The 22907-nt window shown below is 39.7% G+C and overlaps 1 protein-coding gene across 2 annotated transcripts in view; it reads right to left on the reverse strand.

The window, feature by feature from the left end:
- LOC136864781 (nuclear cap-binding protein subunit 3) overlaps nt 1–22907 on the reverse strand; it is a 271629-nt gene that overhangs the window by 106513 nt on the left and 142209 nt on the right. For both annotated transcript variants that reach the window (XM_067142161.2, XM_067142162.2), the window contains 2 exons: nt 12989–13284; nt 6841–7027 (listed from right to left, as the gene is read on the reverse strand). In XM_067142161.2, coding sequence (XP_066998262.2) covers nt 6841–7027; nt 12989–13284 — 483 coding nt within the window. The remainder of the gene's footprint in view (nt 1–6840; nt 7028–12988; nt 13285–22907) is intronic.

Here is a 22907-nt window from a genome sequence, read left to right on the forward strand (position 1 = left end):
CAACATGCAACAGATGCATGGCCAGAGTGCCAACGCTTGGCCACATATGCTGGATTGTGTTATATGCCGAAAGGCCGAAACACACGTTCCGCCCCATCATTTGCGGAGGAAAGCGTGCTCTCATTGGGAAATATGACATTTGACCAATCACGTATCACAGTGTTCTCGGAAAAAGAAAGGCGGTGCACACTCTGCTTACCAATGTACATTTGTTTCTTAGCCACTTACTTGGATTGTAACCCTGCCTCATTCAAGCGTCTCAAGGCCGCCCCTGAGCTGTCTGGGAACATGCGGTGTAGCGTAACTGCACAGAGTTCATGAAAACGCTTCAGTGATCACGTGATTGTTCTGCTCCTGGTTTAAGACCCACCACGAACCCAAGCCAGCATGTCGGCTTACGTCTCCCAATTCTCGAAAATCTCTTATCCAACGTGTCACCGTACTCTGTGGGAGCTGTAACGTCATCCAGCCTCTATTCCAGTTAGATTTCCTTGTTTAACGAGAGCAACTACCCTTGGTGTGCGACAACTGCTGGTAGAATGACCTACCTGTGTGTAATAAGTAATATAATAAAATTATTGCCTTTACGTTCCACTAACTTTTTCGGTTTTCGGAGATGGAGAGGTGCCAGAATTTTATCCTGCAGGAGTTCTTTTATGTGCCAGTAAATCTACCAACATGAGGCTGACGTATGTGAGCATGTTCAAGTACCATCGAACTGAGAAAGGATTGAACCTGCCAAGTTGGGGTCAGAAGGCCAGCGCCTCAACCATCTGAAACACTCAGCTCGGCTGTGTAATAAGTGTGGCATCCTACAATTTGATTGGTTTGCTCGTTGTTGCTTCTGGTGGAGTGAGAAAATCCATCCCAAGCAGATTCGAAACAGCCACCTGCCTGCTGTAAACCTGAGTCCATACCCACTGTGCTACGACTGCCTGCTACTTTTCATCTCACTCGTATTTAAGGCCATTCACAGGAAATGATGCTGTCTAACTGCTTTTCACACTCGTAGATACTCCAGTTATGATGGTAAATTCTATACGAGAAACGTTTCATCGTCTCTGAGTATCGAACAAGGAATCATAACACCATGGTTGCAAGTGACAATGCTTGTCACTGTACAGTTGGACTTAGGATTTTTCAGCGTGGTCACTTTATGTGTCGGGAAGTGTACATAACTTATTACAACTCATTTTTAATTTCAACACTTCATGGACAAAAAAAATAATTAAAAAAATTAAATAAAAAAAAAAATTATGGAAACATTTCAGAAGAAAAGTAATCGTCACTAAGCAGGTCAGAGGAATGCGTGTGAGGTCAACAACACTTCATATTATTTACTCAAGTTGGTTAAACCCACACCTTGCCTCCCACACAGCAGGTGGGTTTCCCAGTGTCTATGCATTGAGGTTTTAGTCAGTCTCACTGTGGCTTGGTCAGTTGTGCTGTGTGCGATTTTCTTATGTATACTATATGTGGGAAAACTGAAATCAGGCTGTAATGGCAGCTGAACAACTACTTACTTAAGGAGAGAGAGAGAGAGAATATATCTGGGAAAATAATTCAAGAAGAAGCAAGAATAATTTCTCAAAAATGAGAGAGTTCTGGTTGGCTTGAAAAAAAGAGTAATTCAGCGACCAACAGTGTGCAGGGTGAAGTTATCAGTTGATCCAGACACCACAGAGCTCTTTAAAAAAAAATTAAATAATGTTATTGACTTTACATCCCACTAACTACTTTTATACAGTTTTTGGAGACGCCAAGGTGTTGGAATTTAGTCCCGCAGGAGTTCTTTTACGTGTTAGTAAATCTATTGACACAAGGCTGTCATATTTGAGCACCCTCAAATACCACCGGACTGAGCCAGGATCGAACCTGCCAAGTTGGGGTCAGAGGGCCAGCGCCTCAACCATCTGAGCCACTCAGCCCGTAAATGGTAAATGGTACCGGTGAAGAGGATGACGAAGGACCCATTCAATGTGTCACAGCTGAAAAGGGATTTAGTGCTCTTGAGGCAGGAGTTTTTCCATAAATTTAAGAGCATCCAAACTTGCTTTGAATTCAATCTGATGCTACGATAAAATTGCCTTCGTTCTCTTACAGACTGCATTATATTATGTGCAAGAAAGCAAGAAGTTGTCACCAGCAGATGTCCTCGTAAAAGGATGGCATGACAATGCTGCCAGTAAAAGATATAAACAAAAACTATACTTAAAGAAATAGTGAATAAATAACATTTATATCTAGTATTATTTTACTGTATCTACTGTATGCATTATAACAAAAGCATTTTTTAAATTATTTACACAATGTTTCCAACAAACTGTATCTTATGAATCAGTTTCTTAAGTTTTAACTCTGAAAATGGGTACACATTTATTATCCAAAATTTTGTGTGTCCCTTTAGTTTGGTTAATAGAGATTTTACTGTACTTTATTTCCTAGATCGTATGATAAATTATAATATATTTGTACTAGACTGTATACAGTAGAAAAATGGTCAATTCAAACAAATTTTAAAATTAAAAATTCATCAATAATTCAAACTTTTCCTCGTAGTCCCTTGATATTCTTATTCAACATAATGTTAAAAAATTTGTGCTCAATTCAAACATTATGTTGTTTAATTTAAAGAAAAAATTCCATACTAAGAGTTCAATAAGTGGTGTTAAAGGATGATGGAATGCTGTATGGGTGGAAAAGAAGGTAGTATAGGATCAAGCTAGTGCACGAAATGGAACTGCAGTTGCTGCGAAGCTAAGGTTCAAGCTTTTGGCTGTCTGAGTGTGTATTCCTTGAACTCTTCTAGGTAGCAAACTTTGAGTTTTGGTAATCAGAAAATTCCGCTCATTACGTCTAATCTAGAGCTCCACTTGGAGCTGATTGGCAGTTGTCGGCAGATGAAATGAGATATTTCACTGGCTACTGAAAGCTTGGAAAGTGGAGCATGGATACATTTTGTAAAATATTGTTACTAAGGTTATGTTACAAGGAGACCTTCCAATACTTGTCAATTTCTTATAGCTACTTTATTATTTACATAACATAATCCAGCTTAATCTCTGAGTATAATACTAAATAGAACATGTTTCATTCCAATTATGGAACATCTTCAGCTACAATATTTAACAAATATTGACAAGACAAATAAAACACTTGTGATGATAATGATAATGAGAGAAAATGTTCATTCATGTTGGGTTAAAATTTTCCAACAAGTCAATGTCCAAGTTAACGAATAAAATTGAAGTAAGGGGTCTTCTTTTTTTAGGCTGGAGAAGTATGTACTTGTTGAATCTTGAAGGTAAAATTAAGAATATAAAATATTTTCTTAAAATATGATTGTCAGGGAACTCTTGGGAACAATCGTAGTTGAAGTTGAATTTAAAGTTAGACTGTTGAAATACGTTTGAAACGAGAAATAAATTAAGTATGGAGGGTGGTATTTTAAAGGAGAAAACCTTGTAAGAATATATATTGGTAAGGTGTATAAGGATATATTAAATTATTTACCTCATAGTTGGCAGTGTTGTGTTTAGCGTCCTCCCTTACGCCGTATCGTCAACTAACTAAGTTTGTATGTGTGTGAGGAGCTTGTGGTAGGCGAGGGGAAGCAGAACGAGAAGTAGGAGGAGTAAGAGAAGTAGGGGGAATGCTGTGTAGGGTGAAGCTAATGGAGGGGAAGCGTGTTGGATGTTTTTCCGGATTCTTTGGATGACTTTCCTAGATAAATCCAATTTGGTAGCCTCTTCTAACAATACATTAATATTCTCTGTTATTTAGTTAATATTCTGACTAGGGTTTTGTTTCTGATCTATCTCAATATAAATATTTTCCAGAATATTCATTAATTTACCTTTGTTTAACATTCGCGAAATGGTCAAGTCTTTTCTATTGTCATAAAATTAAGTTTATATTCAGTCATATGCAGACTCATGGCCAAGCATTTCCTATGTTCCTCAGCATTAACATGTTCCTGGTATCTTACTAAGAAATTCCGTCCTGTTTGCCCGATGTATAAATTGGCACACTTTGAACACTTAAGTTTATATATCCCTGAATTTGAATATCTGTGTTATCATTTGTAATGCTTTGGTAATTGAAAATTAAATGTTGATTATTGTTATTGGTGCGAAAGGCAATTTTGAAATTAAGTCCCTTCAAAATATTAGTAATCTGGTAATTGTTTCCAGTATTATAGGTGAAAGTGGCAGTTTGCCTTTTTATGCTCTTTTATCAGCTGCATTTGAGGTTTATTCTTTATTTTACTTATTAATCTATCTATGTAGTATTTTGTGTATCCGTTTCTTATCGCTAGTTTGTAAATGAGATTAATTTCTTTTTCGAAATCGTTTTTGGAAAAGGGGATGATAAAGGCTCTATTTAACATGCTTAAAATGGAAGTCCTTTTATGTGCCTCAGGATGGTATGAATCTTTTAGTATGATATTTATAGTTTGGGTCAGTTTGCTAAAGATTGAAGAGGATAAATTTTCTTCTTTCCTTTCAACAGTTAGATCCAGGAAATTAAGTTTTTTGTATTGTTCTCAGTTTTACATGTGAATTTTATGAAAGGGTCTAAACTGTTAATTTGATCTATTAAATTAATGCTGTTATTGATCTGTTCATCAATTATTGCAAAAATGTCATCAATTAATTAATATTGTTATTAACTGCAGATGGCTAGGCTTTGCTACTGACCAAAACCTAATAATGAAAAGTACACTGCTTTTGTTTATGTAAAGTGCTTGCAGTAAAGTGTGCTGCATCAGGATACCTGCTTTTGTTTTGCAGTCAGTACTGAAGGCCATCCTTGCTCACTTAAATTGTGAAGTGTGTTATGTTATGACTGTTTGCAAGTTTCCATCATGTCTTTGCTTAAAAGAAAACATGAAAAAAACACTTCCTTGCTACTTGTTTTACGTCGCACCGACTCAGATTATGGGACAGGACGTGGCTAATACTGGGAAGGATTCAACCGTGGTCTTAATTAAGGTACAGCCTCAGCATTTGTCTAGTGTGAAAGCAGGAAATCACAGAAAACCATCTTGTGGACTGCCAACAGTAGTATTCAACTCCACCATCTCCTGAAAGCAAGCTCACAGCTACACAGCATGAACCGTGCAGCCAACTCGGTGGATAAAACGTCACACATACACTAGCTCAGAAAGATTTTGTTAAAGTTAAATGTTTAAAATTACAGGTACAGTCAACCCCCTATATATCTCCACCCTCAGTTATCGCCCACAATGAGCAACGAACAGACATTTCTGATGAAAGTAGCATAGCAACTACCTCGTTATAATGCCACCCCTGCTTACCACCAATGGCAGCACAGGTACAAAAGTGTCATACAGTGTTATAAGTGTACTCGACGTATCGCCAACTGTTGATTTAAACATCAGCAGGAACCCAGATAATTATTCTTCAAATGGGAACATGGCTTTAACCCATTTCTTGAGGAACATGAAGAGGCTGGATGTTACTCACCCTCATTAGTAGCTCATTATTGCGATTGGTGTGGCCCAAGGGATTTACTGTACCTGCTCTTAATGAATGATAATGGCATAGAATGGGAATTTTCTTATGGCTTAACACACTGACTGTTTCTGAGAATAGCTTTGGAACCCTGACAAAGCATTTTCAGGGTAAAGAGCTTGGCAGTAGCTCACCTTGACCTCTCATGAACTTCAGTCCTGTCTGTGCATCCGTATGCTCCACTGAAATAATTTTTCTGACCTGAACAAATGTACTTTGCTTATGATAACTGTATAATATTTGCATTATATCATGTCAAGGTATTGTAAGAATACAAAATACCTACATAGCATAAGTCATTCAAACTGATGCTTTAAAAAGTGACCTTGAGTTAATGCCACTCTCTATATTGCGCCAACTACATTTAGAACAAATGATGGCGTTATAATAATGGAGACCGTAGCTGTATATCCTGTTATTAATAAAGTGTTTTCAATTTCATGTATTTGCTAGTATTTATTACGTTTTTATTTTGCAAGTTGGTTTACGTTGCACCGACACAGACAGGTCTTATGGCAACGATGGGACAGGAAAGGGCTAGGAGTGGGAAGGAAGCAGCCGTGGCCTTAATTAAGGTAACATCCCCAGCATTTGCGTGGTGTGAAAATGGGAAAAAAATGAAAACCATTTTCAGGGCCGCCGAAAGTGGGGTTCGAAGCCACTATCTCCTGAATACAGGATACTGGCCGCATTTAAGTGACTGCAGCTATCAAGCTCAGTACTATTTATTAATCTTGCATAGTTCTGACAGAATAGAAAATTAATAATAATAATGTTATTTGTTTTACGTCACACTAACTACTATTACGGTCTTCGGAGACGCCGAGGTGCCGGAATTTAGTCCCGCAGGAGTTCTTTTACGTGCCAGTAAATCTACCGACACGAGGCTGTCGTATTTGAGCACCTTCAAATATCACCGGACTGAGCCAGGATCGAACCTGCCAAGTTGGGGTTAGAAGGCCAGCGCCTTAACCGTCTGAGCCACTCAGCCGGGCAATAGAAAATTAAAAGCTTGTATATATTAGCTCAAAAGGTCAAAGTTATAAATGAAGTGGAAAAAGGTTTAAAGAAAAGAAGACAGATTGCAAAGTATTTTGATATTCCTCCACATATGGTGTATATTGCTCACTTTGAATTTGTGGTTGATTTCAAATTTTTTTCCTGGACCCTTCAAGTTTGAATTAACCCATTCTACTATATAGACATTTGTAAAGCACATTCGTATGTTAAAAATTTGAATTTCTTGTATGACTAATTAATTCTGAATTTTTGCCCATGTACATGCATGTGTAAAGCTACTCACCTCCATAATTAGGATTGCCATGTCTCTTATAATAATCACTCAGTCTTTCAGCTCGAGGCAACTTCTTATCAGAAAACATCGTAAACCGGAGCAGAATACATTTGGCTTTAGGATAATCGACACCCTTTCTCCAAAGTCCAGGCGGTATTGGTATGGTAATATCAGAGGCATTAACTGCATCCGATGTCTGGAACATATATATACATGAAAGATAATTAGTTCAATAAATAAAAATTTAATTTTACAAAAATATTTAGGATAAAAACAATGTGAAGAAGAAAAAAGAAAAAAAGAAAAAAAGAAGCACCTGTAACACGGTTACTGTTGTGAAACCTCAATGTCATGAATATTTTACATAATACCTTATGTAAAAATTTATTTTTTTCAAATTTGAATCTTCAGGGGATCAAAAGTGTAATATCTCTCACTAAGGATTCAGTTCATAACTACACATTAAACCAAATTCAAATGAAATTTTTCTGACATTAGTATTCCAATTGAAAAATCTGAATGTAGTGCATCCAAAACACTTAATACATTGTACATAAAAAAATTCACAGTCTGTTGCCAGTTATTCGATCACGTCAGGAAAGAATGAAGCTCCCATCTAACGGCAAGGATAGGAATATTGTGCTGTCTGCCAAAGCCTGTTGTATTCCACTGGGGTAACGATTAATGACTGACAGATAAAATTAAATGATATTGGAGAGTGTTGCTCGAATTAAAGACGACGGAGAAAACCAGAGTACCCGGAGAAAAACCTGTCCCACCTCCACTTCGTCGATAATAAATCTCAAATGGAGTAACCGGGATTTGAACAATGGAACCCAGCAGTGAGAGGCTGACATGCTGCCAAATGAGCTACGGACACACTTATTATCCAAATTACAAATTATCCATATCACACTCAACTATGTATCAATGTAAGTACTTTTGTGACAATACGCAGTGAATTATTTAGAAAAAATATCCTCACCTTATTAATTCAACAATCATGAAATGAACTGTTACTAGGGGTCAAAAAAGAGTGTCCTCATGTTTCCGACATGCTATTTTATCAGTTGAATGTCTCTCTTTTCTTTCTTTCTTTCATTTTTTTTTTTTTTCTTTTTTTTTTTTTGCTAGTGGCTTTACATCGTACCGACACAGATAGATCTTATTGCGACGGTGGGATAGGAAAGGCCTAGGAGTTGGAAGGAAGCGGCCGTGGCCTTAATTAAGGTACAGCCCAAGCATCTGCCTGGTGTGAAAATCGGAAACCACGGAAAACCAACTTCAGGGCTGCTGACAGTGGGATTCGAACCCACTATCTCCCAGATGCAAGCTCACAGCCGCGCCCTTAACCGCATGGTCAACTCGCCCGCTCGTCTCTCTTTTCACAGCCATGATTTCACATAATATGGCTGTGGGTTGAACATATGTACTGGCCGTACAATGTTGGTTATGTCTGCTTGATCTGGCTGTATTTTCTGTGTGCATCTCATTCATTGTGCTGAAAATCTTTTCACCATCTGCTGTTGAAGTGGGAATTGTCCAGACAATCTTCATTAAAGGTGATGTACTCACAAAGACAAACACAAAATGCTGTCAGTTGTGTAAGCTAGTTTATTTACAAATTAATTACATATATTCACATGCAAACCAATAAGCTACCATCATAAAACAAAACACTACTACGACGAATAAAGATAAGGATACTGCAACAGATGCAAGTCAACTACCAACCCAACAAAACCAATTCACATACCTGATTTCAACACTCGGTTAACATGACATACGTTGCCTGACAAGGCTTCTAGAAGAATATGACACAACATATTTTCTCGTAGATTTGAGTCACTAATAGCCTACTTACAAATGTAAGGAAGTTTCTACACAAATCTAGTTGCGCATTGCATTGTTCTGGACTTATTACAGTGTGTTGCACAATGTTACACAGGTTGCCCATGAAAAACCTATTTTCCAGAACAGCATTCCGGTCCAACTAAGCCACAGATAACATGTTAAAAAAATTATCTTATTCTTAACTATTATTCATATTTTAAGAAAGCTCAGCCTCTCTTTAGCGTTATGACCTTCGGTTCAGAGGGTCCCGAATTTAATTTCCAACTGGGTCAGGGATTTTAGCCATGTCTGGTTAATTCCTCTGGCTTGAGGACTGGCCACACAATACGCTACCAACTACTATAGAAACACATAATAATGAATACATTACTCTGCATACGGCAGGTATCAGGAAGGGCGTGTGGCCAAAAAACATGGCCAAGTCCACACATCTGAAACAGTTCTACCAGGGTGTGGGAAAAGCAGCAAAAAACAAGACAGTTAGAAAAGAAAAAAAGAAAAAAGAAAATAGTGTCTCAAGTCTGCAGTAATAATCCTGAAATGTACATATCCCATTGTTGGTGTGGCAAAGTCTCTTGTCCCAGGCCTTGCAAACAATGCTATCTTTGTGATCAGAGTAGTGAGCAGGTAATATATATATTTTTTCACTGTGGCTTATTTCCAGTGACGCTTTCCACTTTTACATTTAAAAATTATTAATATTTATTCTAGTCTATATCCCTGACACCGTATCAAGAAACGTGACTAAGGGGTAGACATACAATAAAAACCTACAATCTGTTTTCCAGTCAATGACTGGGTCAGGGATGGGATGAATGAAGCCCCCAACTTGCGGTGAGGATATGAATTGTGCCGGCTGCCGAGGCCTGTCGCACTCCTCTGGGGCAATGATTAAGGACTGACAGATGAAATGTCATATGGCTTTTAGTGCCGGGAGATCCCAGGACGGGTTTGGCTCGCCAGGTGCAGGTCTTTCTATTTGACTCTCGTAGGCGACCTGCGCGTCTTGATGAGGATGAAATGATGATGAAGACAACAGATACACCCAGCCCCTGTGCCATTGGAATTAACCAATTAAGGTTAAAATCCCCGACCTGGCCGGGAATCGAACCCGGGACCCCCTGAACCGAAGGCCAGTACGCTGACCGGTCAGCCAATGAGTCGGACCATGACTCACAGATGAAATGAAATGATAGTGGAGAGTGTTGCTAGATTGAAAGATGACAGGGAAAACCGGAGTGCCCGGAGAAAAACCTGTCCGCCTCTGCTTCGTCCGGCACAAATCTCACACGGAGTGACCGGGATTTGAACCACGGTATTCAGCGGTGAGAGGCCGGCGCACTGCCAACTGAGCCACGGAGGCTTCGGGTAGACATACACATATACACATTTTTCTAGTTATATTTTAATGTTTTAGGCAAAATGGATTATGAAAGAGACCAAATACAGCTCTATGTCTATACCTTTCTTCACCGATAATTTCATGATAAAATCGATGCTATGTAAATAATTTACACCTGTCACACTTACACGCAGCAACTAACAGCTGATGAAAGTTAACTGTTAATGAATTAATGTCCAACTCTATGGACTCACTAAGCAATATAACAACATAAACTCCGATGATGTGCTCTCTTAGCACTTATGCCTCCAAAGATCACAATAATGTGCACTTGACTTGCACACACAAAAATGGCAACAGATTTAATACGCACACTCCAGGCAAAAACAAGTCAAATTCATGCCCTGTCAGCACTTACATAGCGAAAGCAGTACCATGTATACTAGTTGGCAACATCTTAAGAAACCATGTGTCTCCCTAGCACTCAGACAGGAAGAGCCATAAAAAAAAAAGCCTTGTGTAATGCTACAGAGCCTTTTCATAACTTCCTCAAGATTACACAGGTTCCTGAGCTCTGTCAACCTCTGTCATTATCTGAAATCACTGGAAGAACCAATCAGCGTTCTCTGACATAGAAAACTTCCCTTCACATCATATCACATCACATAATTCTAGAACAATCATCACTATGTGCAGGTCGCCTAAGGGAGTCAAATCAAAAGACCTGCACTTGGTGAGCCAAACATGTCCTTGGACACTCCCGGCACTAAAAGCCATATGTCATTTCATTTCATGTCACATGTTACACCAAGCACTACAATTCTGCACCGTATTGACCTGGGAGCACAGGAGAGTCTCGATATTCCCATAAATCCGAGCAGAAAAAAAAAAGAAACACCAAAAATTATAAATCCTCAGTTTTAGTGGCGAAAGCTGAACACAACGCATGGGAGACATGTTTGCTGAAACACTATACAGTGACCTTGAACGCTGTTCGGCCGTTCCTCAATCCTACTCCGCAGGTGGTTCTGGTTCATTACGCTTGTTCAAGTAGATTGTTTTGTTTCTTATTCATTATGAGTTAAAGAGAAGGCACTTTACTTTTTTTTTTTTTTTTTTTTTTTTTTTGCTACTTGCTTCACGTCGCACCGACACAGATAGGTCTTATGGCAACGATGGGACAGGGAAGGGCTAGGAGTGGGAGGGAAGCGGCCGTGGCCTTAATTAAGGTACAGCCCAGCACTTGCCTGGTGTGAAAATGGGAAGCCACGGAAAACCATCTTCAGGGCTGCCAACAGTGGGGTTCAAAGCTACTATCTCCCAAATACTGGATACCGGCCGCACTTAAGCGACTGCAGCTGTCGAGCTCGGTCTTTACATTTTTAAGAACCAATGACCTTGAAACAGCAATCATCATGATAATCTTTTAAAATGCAATGAAATGTGTGCTTTTGTATTCATCACTACTGAAATAGGCTCAACAATGTTTTAACTTAAGAAGGTAGTATAGTTTTTTATTTGCAAAACGCAACTGAAAATGTCTAAGTGTAAGGCAATCTGTATGTTTTTATTTTCTATGTGATATAATGTTTTAACAAGTAAATTTATCGCATACATAGGTTTTTCGCGTAATTTTGTAAGTCAGCGTTTTTCTATTCGAGGTAGTCTCGGCACTGTCCACCTGGAATTACTGAGCCCCTAATGTATGCTAGTTCATTCTTTTCTACAAGAGAGTGTTACTATTACAACTGTAGTTCCCACGACCATGCTACTATGCCACTCTTATATCTGTGACACTAATGTAAGCCTTGTTCAGCTATGTCATGCTTGACTGCGGGGCTACTGTTACCGTCTTCTTCTTCTACTTCTTCTCCTCTGGAGCCTTACGTCTTATCTCAGTTGTATTCTACCGGCATTGTCTTAACACGTGGCAATATAATCTGCTGCGATTAGTCACTAGAGCCAACACAATAAAACGTAGGATTTATTTTACAAATTATTTTATGCTGCACCGATACAGATAGTTCTTACGGCGACGATAGTATGGGAAATGGCTAGGAGTGGGAAGGAAGCGACCATAGCCTTAATTAGTGTACAGCCCCAGCATTTGCCTGGTGTGAAAATGGGAAACAACGGAAAAACCATCTTCAGGTCTGCAGACAGTGGGGTTTGAATCCACTACCTCCCAAATGCAAGCTCACAGCTGCTGGCCCCTAACTGCACAGCTAACTCACTCGGTAAAATGTAGGACCTAGTGGTGGCGGAATCCTCCTAGATACATTCAACATATGTGAACTGTTTATCATTTGATATACATCTGGTACTTCTGTTTATACACAATAATGTTAATAACAATAATGTTATTGGTTGTATGTCTCATTAAATACTTTTATGGTTTTCAGAGCCATTTACTGAAAATAAAGCTATTAAAAAATTCCTTAAACTTTTTCTATGCTAGTGGTTTAACATCGTGCTAACACATTGAAGGTTATTGGTGACACAAAGATGGGAAAAGTCTAGAATGGGAAGGTAGCGGCCGTGGCCTTAATTATGGTGTGACCAGGCGAGTTGGCCATGCGGATAGGGGCGCACAGCTGTGATCTTGCATCCACGAGATAGTGGGTTCGAACCCCACTGTCAGCAGCCCTGAAGATGGTTTTCTGTGGTTTCCCATTCTCACACCAGGCAAATGCTGGGGCTGTACCTTAATTAAGGCCACGGCTGCTTCCTTCCCATTCCAAGGCCTTTTTTATCCCATCGTCAGCGTAAGACCTATCTGTGTCGGTGTGATGTAAAAAAAAGTGTGAAATGGAAAACCATGGAAAACCATCTTCAGGGCTACCACCGTGAGATTTGAACCCACCATGTCCTAAACGCAAGTTCATAGCTATGCATCCATAACCGCACGGCCAACTCATTCAGTAATTCTTTAAACTGGCAAGGAGAAAAAATTATACTTACTTTAGAACAATCAGGACCTTCCTTATCATGGATTTCATCAACAATCATGATAATTTCTCCCTCTTTAGAACGAATCTGGTCTACAACTACCAGATCAACATCATTTGTGTCCTCATCTTCATCATCAATATTGCCATCCTCATCATTTAAGCAGCCTTCAGATTTGGTGTCATCAGACTTGAAATCTTTTCTTGATGATCTCTTACTTCGAATGCTAGGCTTGAGACCATGGATTTCTTTGGATAAGCCTAAAATGGCTCTAGCAGCAGAAACCTCATCCAGCCATACAACATTACCTGAAAAAAGCCATACAACTAATAAAGCTTAGACAAAACCAAGGTGTATGAAACCCTTTAAATAGTTGTCAAGAGAAATTTAATACATGAATGGAAATCATGTGATCATAAGCTATAGGATCAACAATTTTACAAGTAATATGAAGACAGGGACATTTAAGCTTTTGATCTGAATATCTCACATACATTTAACCACGATTCAAAACATCCTATAATGACTTCGAGTGATTAGTTACCAGGACGATAGGATATCTGGAGAATAAATTTTTCCTGTAACTTTGGATTATTTTTTTCTCTTCAAAATCCGATGTCATGTACAAGACCAAGGGGAATTCTAAAGTGGGCAGGACACTTACACTATTAACCATTCTTTAAATGTTCAGGTAAGAAAGCTAATAGGAGCAAAACATATGTACATAACAGAAAACAACTGGAGAACAGCAATTTAACCTGCAAGCCCACGAGGATAGAGTACATACAAAAGAAAGACATAGGTCCAAATTTTTCGGCTGCATACTTCATCAGTGGAGAATAGAATAACGAAGGTAGTGATAACTGCCGACAAGTAAGGGCTGTTGTGAGGAAAAGGGGTGGTTGAGACAGGCAAGATAAAAGAATGAAGAAAAAGAGCAATTATATAATATTATGACCGGGTACTCCTGTAGACCTTAGCACCAGCTGATGTCCAACTATAGAATCTCTAAGGGTAAGAGGGTAAAACAATCATCAAATATGGTTTGATGATACTGGGTGTGAATGGGGACAGAAAATCCATGTTATGGGTTTTGGAGGTACTACAGTGGCCACATATTTGTTCAGCTGGAGTGTAGGTAGTTAAGCCAATGTAGAAAGCTGAGCAGAAGCTGATAGATGATGTGAGGAATACGTTTGGTCATAACAACCTTGCATGGGTACAACTTGTCGGTGATGCTACAGGTGAAAGTGGTGCAAGGTATATGTAAATGGCAAGTTTACAGTGGCTGTGTTCACAGGGGAAGGAGTCAGAAGGGAGTGGGAATTCAATCAATCAATCAATCAATCAATCAATCAATCAATCAATCAATCAATCAATCAATCAATCAATCAATCAATCAATCAATCAATCAACCAACCAATCAATCAATCACGACTGATCTACATTTAGGACATTCGCCCAGATGGCAGATTCCCTATCGTTTGTTTTCCTAGCCTTTTCTTACATGATTTCAAAGAAACTGGAAATGTAATGAACATCTCCCTTGGTAAATTATTCAAATCCCTAACTCCCCTTCCTATAAACAAATATTTGCACCAATTTGTCCTTTTGAATTCCAACTTTATCTTCATATTGTGATCTTTCCTACTTTTATAGACACCATCCAAACTTATTCATCCACTAATGTCATTCCACGCCATCTCTCTACTGACAGCTCAGAACATTCTACTGATTGCAGGTTATAAATTTCATTTTTGGCCGTATTGAAGATCTACTTGTGATACAAATTCTTATAATTTTATTAAATATCACCTACTCAATACATAATAATCAAATGAGGACTTACATCTTTATTAAATTTTGTATCACATACTGCTGAGTCGAGCTGCTTGTCCTCTTTCTCCCAAGTCTTCCCAGCCCAAACTTTGCAACATTTTTATAACGCTACCGTAAAACAGGGTAACTTCGGCCAACCAGTGTAAATTCGGCCACTGACGCATGGCAACAATGATTTTCTCCTGCCCCCCATACTATAAAAGATGAATCACTTGCAACAACTAAAATACGCGCGCAATAGAATGCTCTATCAACACTGCTAGTTCAAAGAATATAGGCGGGCTCATTGTCGAGTAAAGCGATTTGTTTCGCAGCACCGATTATTGTCTTGTTGGGTAACATTGGAAAACAAACTGTTCTCCAGCCCCAGCATCTGATTCTCTATTCCAGCAGTTTATGGTGTTAGAAAGTAAGTATGTCCAGTAACTGATCAACTGAATTTGATGCATTTTATTCAAATAGGTTTTTCATGGAATAGTTTTATGATAAAAGTTGTCCTCTTCCAGGGTAACATCGGCCATGCCAAGAAGATACAAGAAAGTTTTAGGCGGCCGCAGGTATTGTAATTACAATCCTGTTTACCTAAAAGAAACGCGTTAGAAGAAATAAAGAAAGGCACAATAACGATTCGGCAAGCCTCGGAGAAATATGCTGTTCCGTGATCGACCCTGCAAGACAAGCTGAACAAGAAGCACACGGTAAAAATAGGACGTCCAAGCATTCTTTCAGCTGAGGTTTGCTTTGACGCTTATATGTAACTGCTTCCTTTATACCCTGAGGTACTGCTAACCGAGATATATTATTTACCTATTATCTTTGGTGTTTGTTTACAGGAAGAAGGCGACCTCATTCATGGACTTACTACATGTGCTGTATGGGGATATCCGTTAACACCTGGAGACATCAGAATTGTGGTGAAGGATTATCTAGACAGAGAGGGAAAAACAATTTCCATCTTCAAAGATAATGTGCCTGGTGCAGAATGGCTTAAAGGTTCTCTCGATAGACATTGAGATTTATCGTTTCGCTTTGCGGAAAATATCAAATGTGCTAGAGCCTCCGTAGGATCAGGAGAAATTGGTTAATAGTTCGACAACTTAGAAACATCACTGGACGGAATTCCTCCAAAAAACATTATAAACTACGATGAAACTAATTTTGTAGATGATCTGGGTAAAGTTAAAGTGATTGTAAAAAGAGGAAGTAAACACCCTGAGAGGATTACTGACTCATCAAAGAGTGGAACTTCTGTCATGTTGGCAGGAACAGGCTCAGGAGAGTTGTTGCCTCCATATGTGCTCTATCGAGCCAAAGGAAGGTGGTGTCACTGGAGCACATTATAACAGAAATGAAAGTGGTTGGTTTGATATGGCCATTCTTGAGGAATGGTTTTCTACAATTTGCCTGCCGTACCTCAAGAAGTTACCTGGTAAAAAAGTAATAATAGGTGACAACCTGTCCAGCCATCTGTCAATGGAAGTAATCAGACAGTGTGAGAACAACAACATATCGTTTGTGCTCCTGCTACCAAATTCAACTCATCTAACACAGCCATTGGATGTTGCACTTTTCCGTCCACTTAAAATGTCTTGGAAGAAACAGCTGAACAAATGGAAGAATAAGAATAGAGGAACCCTACCTAAAACAGAATTTCCCACAGTTTTCAAGGCAGCCCTGGAGGATACATGGGGATGAAAGGTTGAAAACTAGCCTGAAATCTGGCTTCAGAGCTGCAGGATTTTGTCCTCTAAATAGAGATGCTGCCCTAAAAAGACTTCCTGACTTTACCGAAAATCAGAGTTAGGAAAAGTCATGGAGCAAATCGTTCACAAATCTCCTGAAGACATCTCGATTAGGAGAGAAGAATAATTCCAGATTCAAAGGTAAACAACTGAATGTGAGGCCTGGACTAAGTGTAACCACAAACCACATATCAGAGCAACCCCAAGATGAACAGGAGCAGTTTGAAAGAAATTATGAACTTTGCAACCAAGGAGAGAGAATTTTAACTGAAGATAGGACGGCAAGTTTGGAAATGCAAGTAGATGGGACTGATGAATGTCAAGTAGGAAACTTTGTACTTGTAAAATTTTCCAAGGACAAAATTCAGCGATTTTATGTTGGAGAAGTTAAAGAAACTGGAGAGCACTTGGTAGTGAAGTTTTTGAGGAAGAAAGCTGGAAAGGATGTGTACTTCACTTTCCCAGTTATTGATGATGAATGTGACGTCCAGAAAGATGATATTGTGAGGAAATTGGAAGTTCGGGATCCAGTCAGACGTGGAGCTTAATTGACAGGCCAGATATACTTTAATGTAAGACGCCAGTGTATTGTGAGAACAATCCAAAAATATTTTTCAACTTGTTTCTTTCTTCATACATTGGACTTAAGAGAATATGATTTTGCTATTTTCATTATCTTTCATGCCAGTAAAATTAGTTACGTAATATAACACATCATTTTAATATCATTGAATGCTTATAGGCTTAAGTTAAAGAAATTTGTTTCTTCTTTGGGGAAAATGTGAGTTGTTAGGAAATATCTTGTAAATTTGATCACTATACGTCCGTTTTACCCCGAATGGTTTTAATCTGTTTGACGTTTATTGATATCAGGTGTTTAATAAGTTTTTTAAAAACTTTTACGGTGGCCGAAGTAATACTAAGTCGGAGGAAACTTCGTTCGTTGAGTTATTTATACAGTGGCCGAAGTTACCCCAAAACACGGGTAACTCAGGCCGCTTTTTCGATAATTACAATTACTATTATGTACATACATAACAATGAAGAAAAAATCCAGCAGAACTTATATATAAATTTTTTAGATAATTAGAGGGAAAATTTCATGTATATATTTTTAAAAATACACGAAAAAGTGGCTGAAGTTACCCCGTTTTACGGTACTCTTTTGTCGGAAATCACCCAGAACAAATCGAGCTGCTTTTCTTTGGACTTTTTCCAGTTCTTGAATCAAGTAATCCTGGTGAGGGTCCCTTACACTGGAACCATACTCTATTTGGGCCTTACAGGGACTTATATGCCCTCTCCGTTACATCCTTACTACAACCCCCAACACTCTCATAGCCATGTGCAGAGATCTGTACCCTTTATCTACAATCCCATTTATGTGATTACCCCAGTGAAGATCTTTCCTTATATTAACACCTAGGTACTCAACACAGTGACTAAAACTGAGAGGACTTTTCTTATTTGTGAAACTCACAACCTGACTTTTAACCCCGTTCATCATCATACCATTGCCTGCTGTCCATCTCACAACATGTCTGGCTCCGTGGCTAAATGGTTAGCGTACTGACCTTTGGTCACAGGGGCCCCGGGTTCGATTCCTGGCAGGGTCGGGAATTTTAACCATCAGTGGTTAATTTCGCTGACACGGGGGCTGGATGTGTGTGTTGTCTTCATCGTCATTTCATCCTCATCACGACGCGCAGGTCGCCTATGGGAGTCAAATCAAAAGACCTGCACCTGGCGAGCCGAACATGTCTTCAGACACTCCCGGCACTAAGAGCCATACACTATTTCATTTCATCTCACAACATTATGGAGATCATTTTGCAGTTGCTCACAATCCTGTAACTTATTTATTACTCTATACAGAATAACATCATCTGCAAAAAGCCTTATATCTGATTTCACTTCTTTACTCATATCATTTATACATATAAGAAAATAATACTGCCTTGAGGAATTCCCCTCTTAAGTATTACAGGGTCAGATAAAGCTTTGCCTACTCTAATTCTCTGAGATCTAATTTCTAGAAATATAGCCACCCATTCATTCACTCTTTCGTCTAGTCCAATTGCACTAATTTTCGTCAGTAGTCTCCCATGATCCACCCTATCAAATGCCTTAGACAAGACAATCTTGATACAGTCCATTTGACCACCTGAATCCGAGATATCTGCTATATCTTGCTGAAATTCTACAATTGAACTTCAGTGGAATAACCTTTCCTAAACCTGAACTGCCTTCTATCAAACCAGTTATTAATTTTGCAAACATGTCTAATATAATCAGAAAGAATGCTTTCCCAAAGCTAACATGCAATGCATGTCAAACCGACTGGCCTGTAATTTTCAGCTTGATGTCCATCACCCTTTCCTTTATTCACAGGGGCTACTATAGCAACTCTCCATTCATTTGGTAAAGCTCCTTCATGCAAACAATAATCAAATAAGTACTTTAGATATGGTACTATATTCCAACCCATTATCTTTAGTACATCTCCAGAAATCTTCTTTGTATCTTATTGTAAATGTTGTTGTTATCATAGGTAAATTTTAATACTTCTTTAGGATTAGTCACCTCCTCTATGTGGACATTATCCTTTTATCCAACAATCTTTACAAACTGCTGACTGAATACTTCTGCCTTTTGAAGATCCTCACACACACACTCCCCTTGTTCATTAATGATTCCTGGAATGTCCTTCTTGGAACCTGTTTCTGCCTTAAAGTACATATACATACCCTTCCATTTTTCACTAAAATTTGTATGATTGCCAATTATGCTTGCCATCATGTTATCCTTAGCTGACTTCTTTGATAGATTCAATTTCCTAGTAAGTTCTTTCGATTTCTCCTTACTTCCACAGCTATTTCTAATTCTATTTCTTTCTAATCTGTACCTCCTTCTTAGTTTCTTTACTTCTCAGTTATAATATAGTGGGTCCTTACCATTCCTTGCCACCTTTAAAGGTACAAACCTGTTTACACATTCCTCAACAAATGCTTTAAACCCATCCCGAAGTCTGTTTACACTTTTATTTATCGTTTTCCACCGATCATAGTTACTTTTTAGAAACTCCCTCATGCCTACTTTTAAGACACTGGTGTACTTAATAGTAAGTTGGAAAATTTTTGAGGTTTGGTGGGCACATAAAGGTGAATGTCATCATATATGTTCACCGGGATCTCTCCCTCTTTTTATTCTTCTTCCTTCTGGGCTTGCACTATGGGTCTTTTTCACTTTTCTTTCACATACAATTGTTCAACAAGTCCAACCATGCAAATTGTCTCTTAACATATACACTGACCTACAGTGACAATGCAACACCAAGGAGGAGTGGTTCGAAAGGGATGAAAGTTGGGGAAAAAACAGAGACGGCACGGACGAATAATTGATGTTTATTTCAAACCGATATGCAGGTTACACAATGCGCACGGCATCGACTCAGTAGGAATTAGGACCACCGCGAGCGGCGATGCACGCAGAAACACGTCGAGGTACAGAGTCAATAAGAGTGCGGATGGTGTCCTGAGGGATAGTTCTCCATTCTCTGTCAACCATTTGCCACAGTTGGTCGTCCGTACGAGGCTGGGGCAGAGTTTGCAAACGGCGTCCAATGAGATCCCACACGTGTTCGATTGGTGAGAGATCCGGAGAGTACGCTGGCCACGGAAGCATCTGTACACCTCGTAGAGCCTGTTGGGAGATGCGAGCAGTGTGTGGGCGGGCATTATCCTGCTGAAACAGAGGATTGGGCAGCCCCTGAAGGTACAGGAGTGGCACCGGCCGCAGCACATGCTGCACGTAGCGGTGTGCATTTAACGTGCCTTCAATACGCACTAGAGGTGACGTGGAATCATACGCAATAGCGCTCCAAACCATGATGCCGCGTTGTCTAGCGGTAGGGCGCTCCACAGTTACTGCCGGATTTGACCTTTCTCCACGCCGACGCCACACTCGTCTGCGGTGACTATCACTGACAGAACAGAAGCGTGATTCATCGGAGAACACGACGTTCCGCCATTCCCTCATCCAAGTCGCTCTAGCCCGGCACCATGCCAGGCGTGCACGTCTATGCTGTGGAGTCAATGGTAGTCTTCTGAGCGGACGTCGGGAGTGCAGGCCTCCTTCAACCAATCGACGGGAAATTGTTCTGGTCGATATTGGAACAGCCAGGGTGTCTTGCACGTGCTGAAGAATGGCGGTTGACGTGGCGTGCGGGGCTGCCATCGCTTGGCGGCGGATGCGCCGATCCTCGCGTGCTGACGTCACTCGGGCTGCGCCTGGACCCCTCGCACGTGCCACATGTCCCTGCGCCAATCATCTTCGCCACAGGCGCTGCACTGTGGACACATCCCTATGGGTATCGGCTGCGATTTGACGAAGCGACCAACCTGCCCTTCTCAGCCCGATCACCATACCCCTCGTAAAGTCGTCTGTCTGCTGGAAATGCCTCCGTTGACGGCGGCCTGGCATTCTTAGCTATACACGTGTCCTGTGGCACACGACAACACGTTCTACAATGACTGTCGGCTGAGAAATCACGGTAGGAAGTGGGCCATTCGCCAACGCCGTGTCCCATTTATTGTTTGTTATGTGCGCAGCACAGCGGCACATTTCACATCATGAGCATACCTCAGTGACGTCAGTCTACCCTGCAATTGGCATAAAGTTCTGACCACTCCTTCTTGGTGTTGCATTTGCTCTGTCAGTCAGTGTATTATCTGAGCAAACCTACACTCCTAATTCTTCTCTTATCTTTTCATTCAAGATGTTGCTCCTCGTTTTATCCACAGTCTTCCAGTGACAATTCATTTCTCAAACTCTTATCTTGGTGTCATGTTTGCCTAGCAATCATTAACTTCAACATTCATACATTATGTAGGAGAAAAATTCTACAAAATATGATACTGTGTTTTATATTCTATTTCTCCCTTTCCCAGTACTGTATAGCTCAGTTGTTAGTAACACAATGATTGCCAAGCAAAAATTTGAAATACTTTCTCTGTGGACCAAAATGTACATTTTTCTCTCTGGCATTTCAAGCAATTTCCACCATGCACTTATCTATTTAAAGAAGATAAAAAACAATAATAAATAAGGGGATACCACTGTCTGCTGTGGTCTGTTGGGAAACTTGTGCCCACTAAGGCCACAGCAGTATCGAATCGTTTTTACGAAGGAAGTCGTATATTTCAGTGTCAACTCAGTTAATTTAACTTAAAAGCTTTCCAGGCTGTCAAACACTAATCATAACACCTATAACACTATAACATACCTGTATAAAACACAATTAAACAAAAAATGACATGTTTAGTTCTTGACAGATCATCATCAGATTTCATCAAATCAGACTTTTTTTAACTGATGAAAATTGTTAAGAAATGTAGAAATATTTATGTTTAAATTATGTTGTGCGGCGGCGTAAGCACGGCCTCGCAAATTATGCCCTTTAATACTTGAAAGTTAGAACGTAATGAAGTGCTCCAGTAGTGCATCTTCTCTCCTTGCTAGTCTAACAAAGAGAACTGTTATGCGGTTATAGAGGTGGATGTAGGTCACCTCCACTGGGAGTGTAACTGCAAAGTGCACCATCTCAAGACAAGGACATGAATTTAGTAATATCCTACCATAAAGTCTGAAAGCTTTTAAAGCTTTGTACATAAAACTATAAATTATGCAGCTCAGCACAAGAGTCCAGTCACAAAAGCCAAGCAACACATCTGAGGATTTCATCATGTAGGCCAAGTGGCACTTCAATATCCGTACACCATGTGGCTGGGCAGCGGACACCTTGGTTGGAAATGCCCTAGGTAGGCTGCTTATGTACAGACTTTTTCTTTTTTGAACACATGACAAGATAATCTACCCAAGCAACAGTGATTTATAACCTTTTCAATGTTAACAGATAGGCAAGGGGGAGAAGAGATTCTGGGATCTTAGGGATATGGAAGAAAACATCAGAAAGGGGATATTTGAATGGGTTTCTGGGAGAGGAACCTGTTGATTTAATAGGAGTGAAAGAAAAACAGGCAGAAAATGACCAGACATGCATGGGGAGACAGAAGGACAAAAACCTTAACTCATTCCACAACAATGACGGGTACAACCATCAAGAGTCCCGGATTCATTAACATGCAATGACAGGTACAACCGTCACCGTGTACTCAAGTCAGAAATATGCCTGTTTGACCATCGATTTCTTTCGACTGTGATGTTGTACTTTAGAAATGTTCCTCGGTAGGGCTAATGCGTTTACATGCCAATGTTATTATCCGATGGCCATTTCGTGAATGTATATTTTGCTTGTAAAGTTGGTCATCTTGTTCATGAATGAATGCTAC

This window comes from Anabrus simplex, chromosome 2 (assembly GCF_040414725.1).
Source record: "Anabrus simplex isolate iqAnaSimp1 chromosome 2, ASM4041472v1, whole genome shotgun sequence".
Taxonomy (NCBI): Eukaryota; Metazoa; Arthropoda; class Insecta; order Orthoptera; family Tettigoniidae; genus Anabrus; species Anabrus simplex.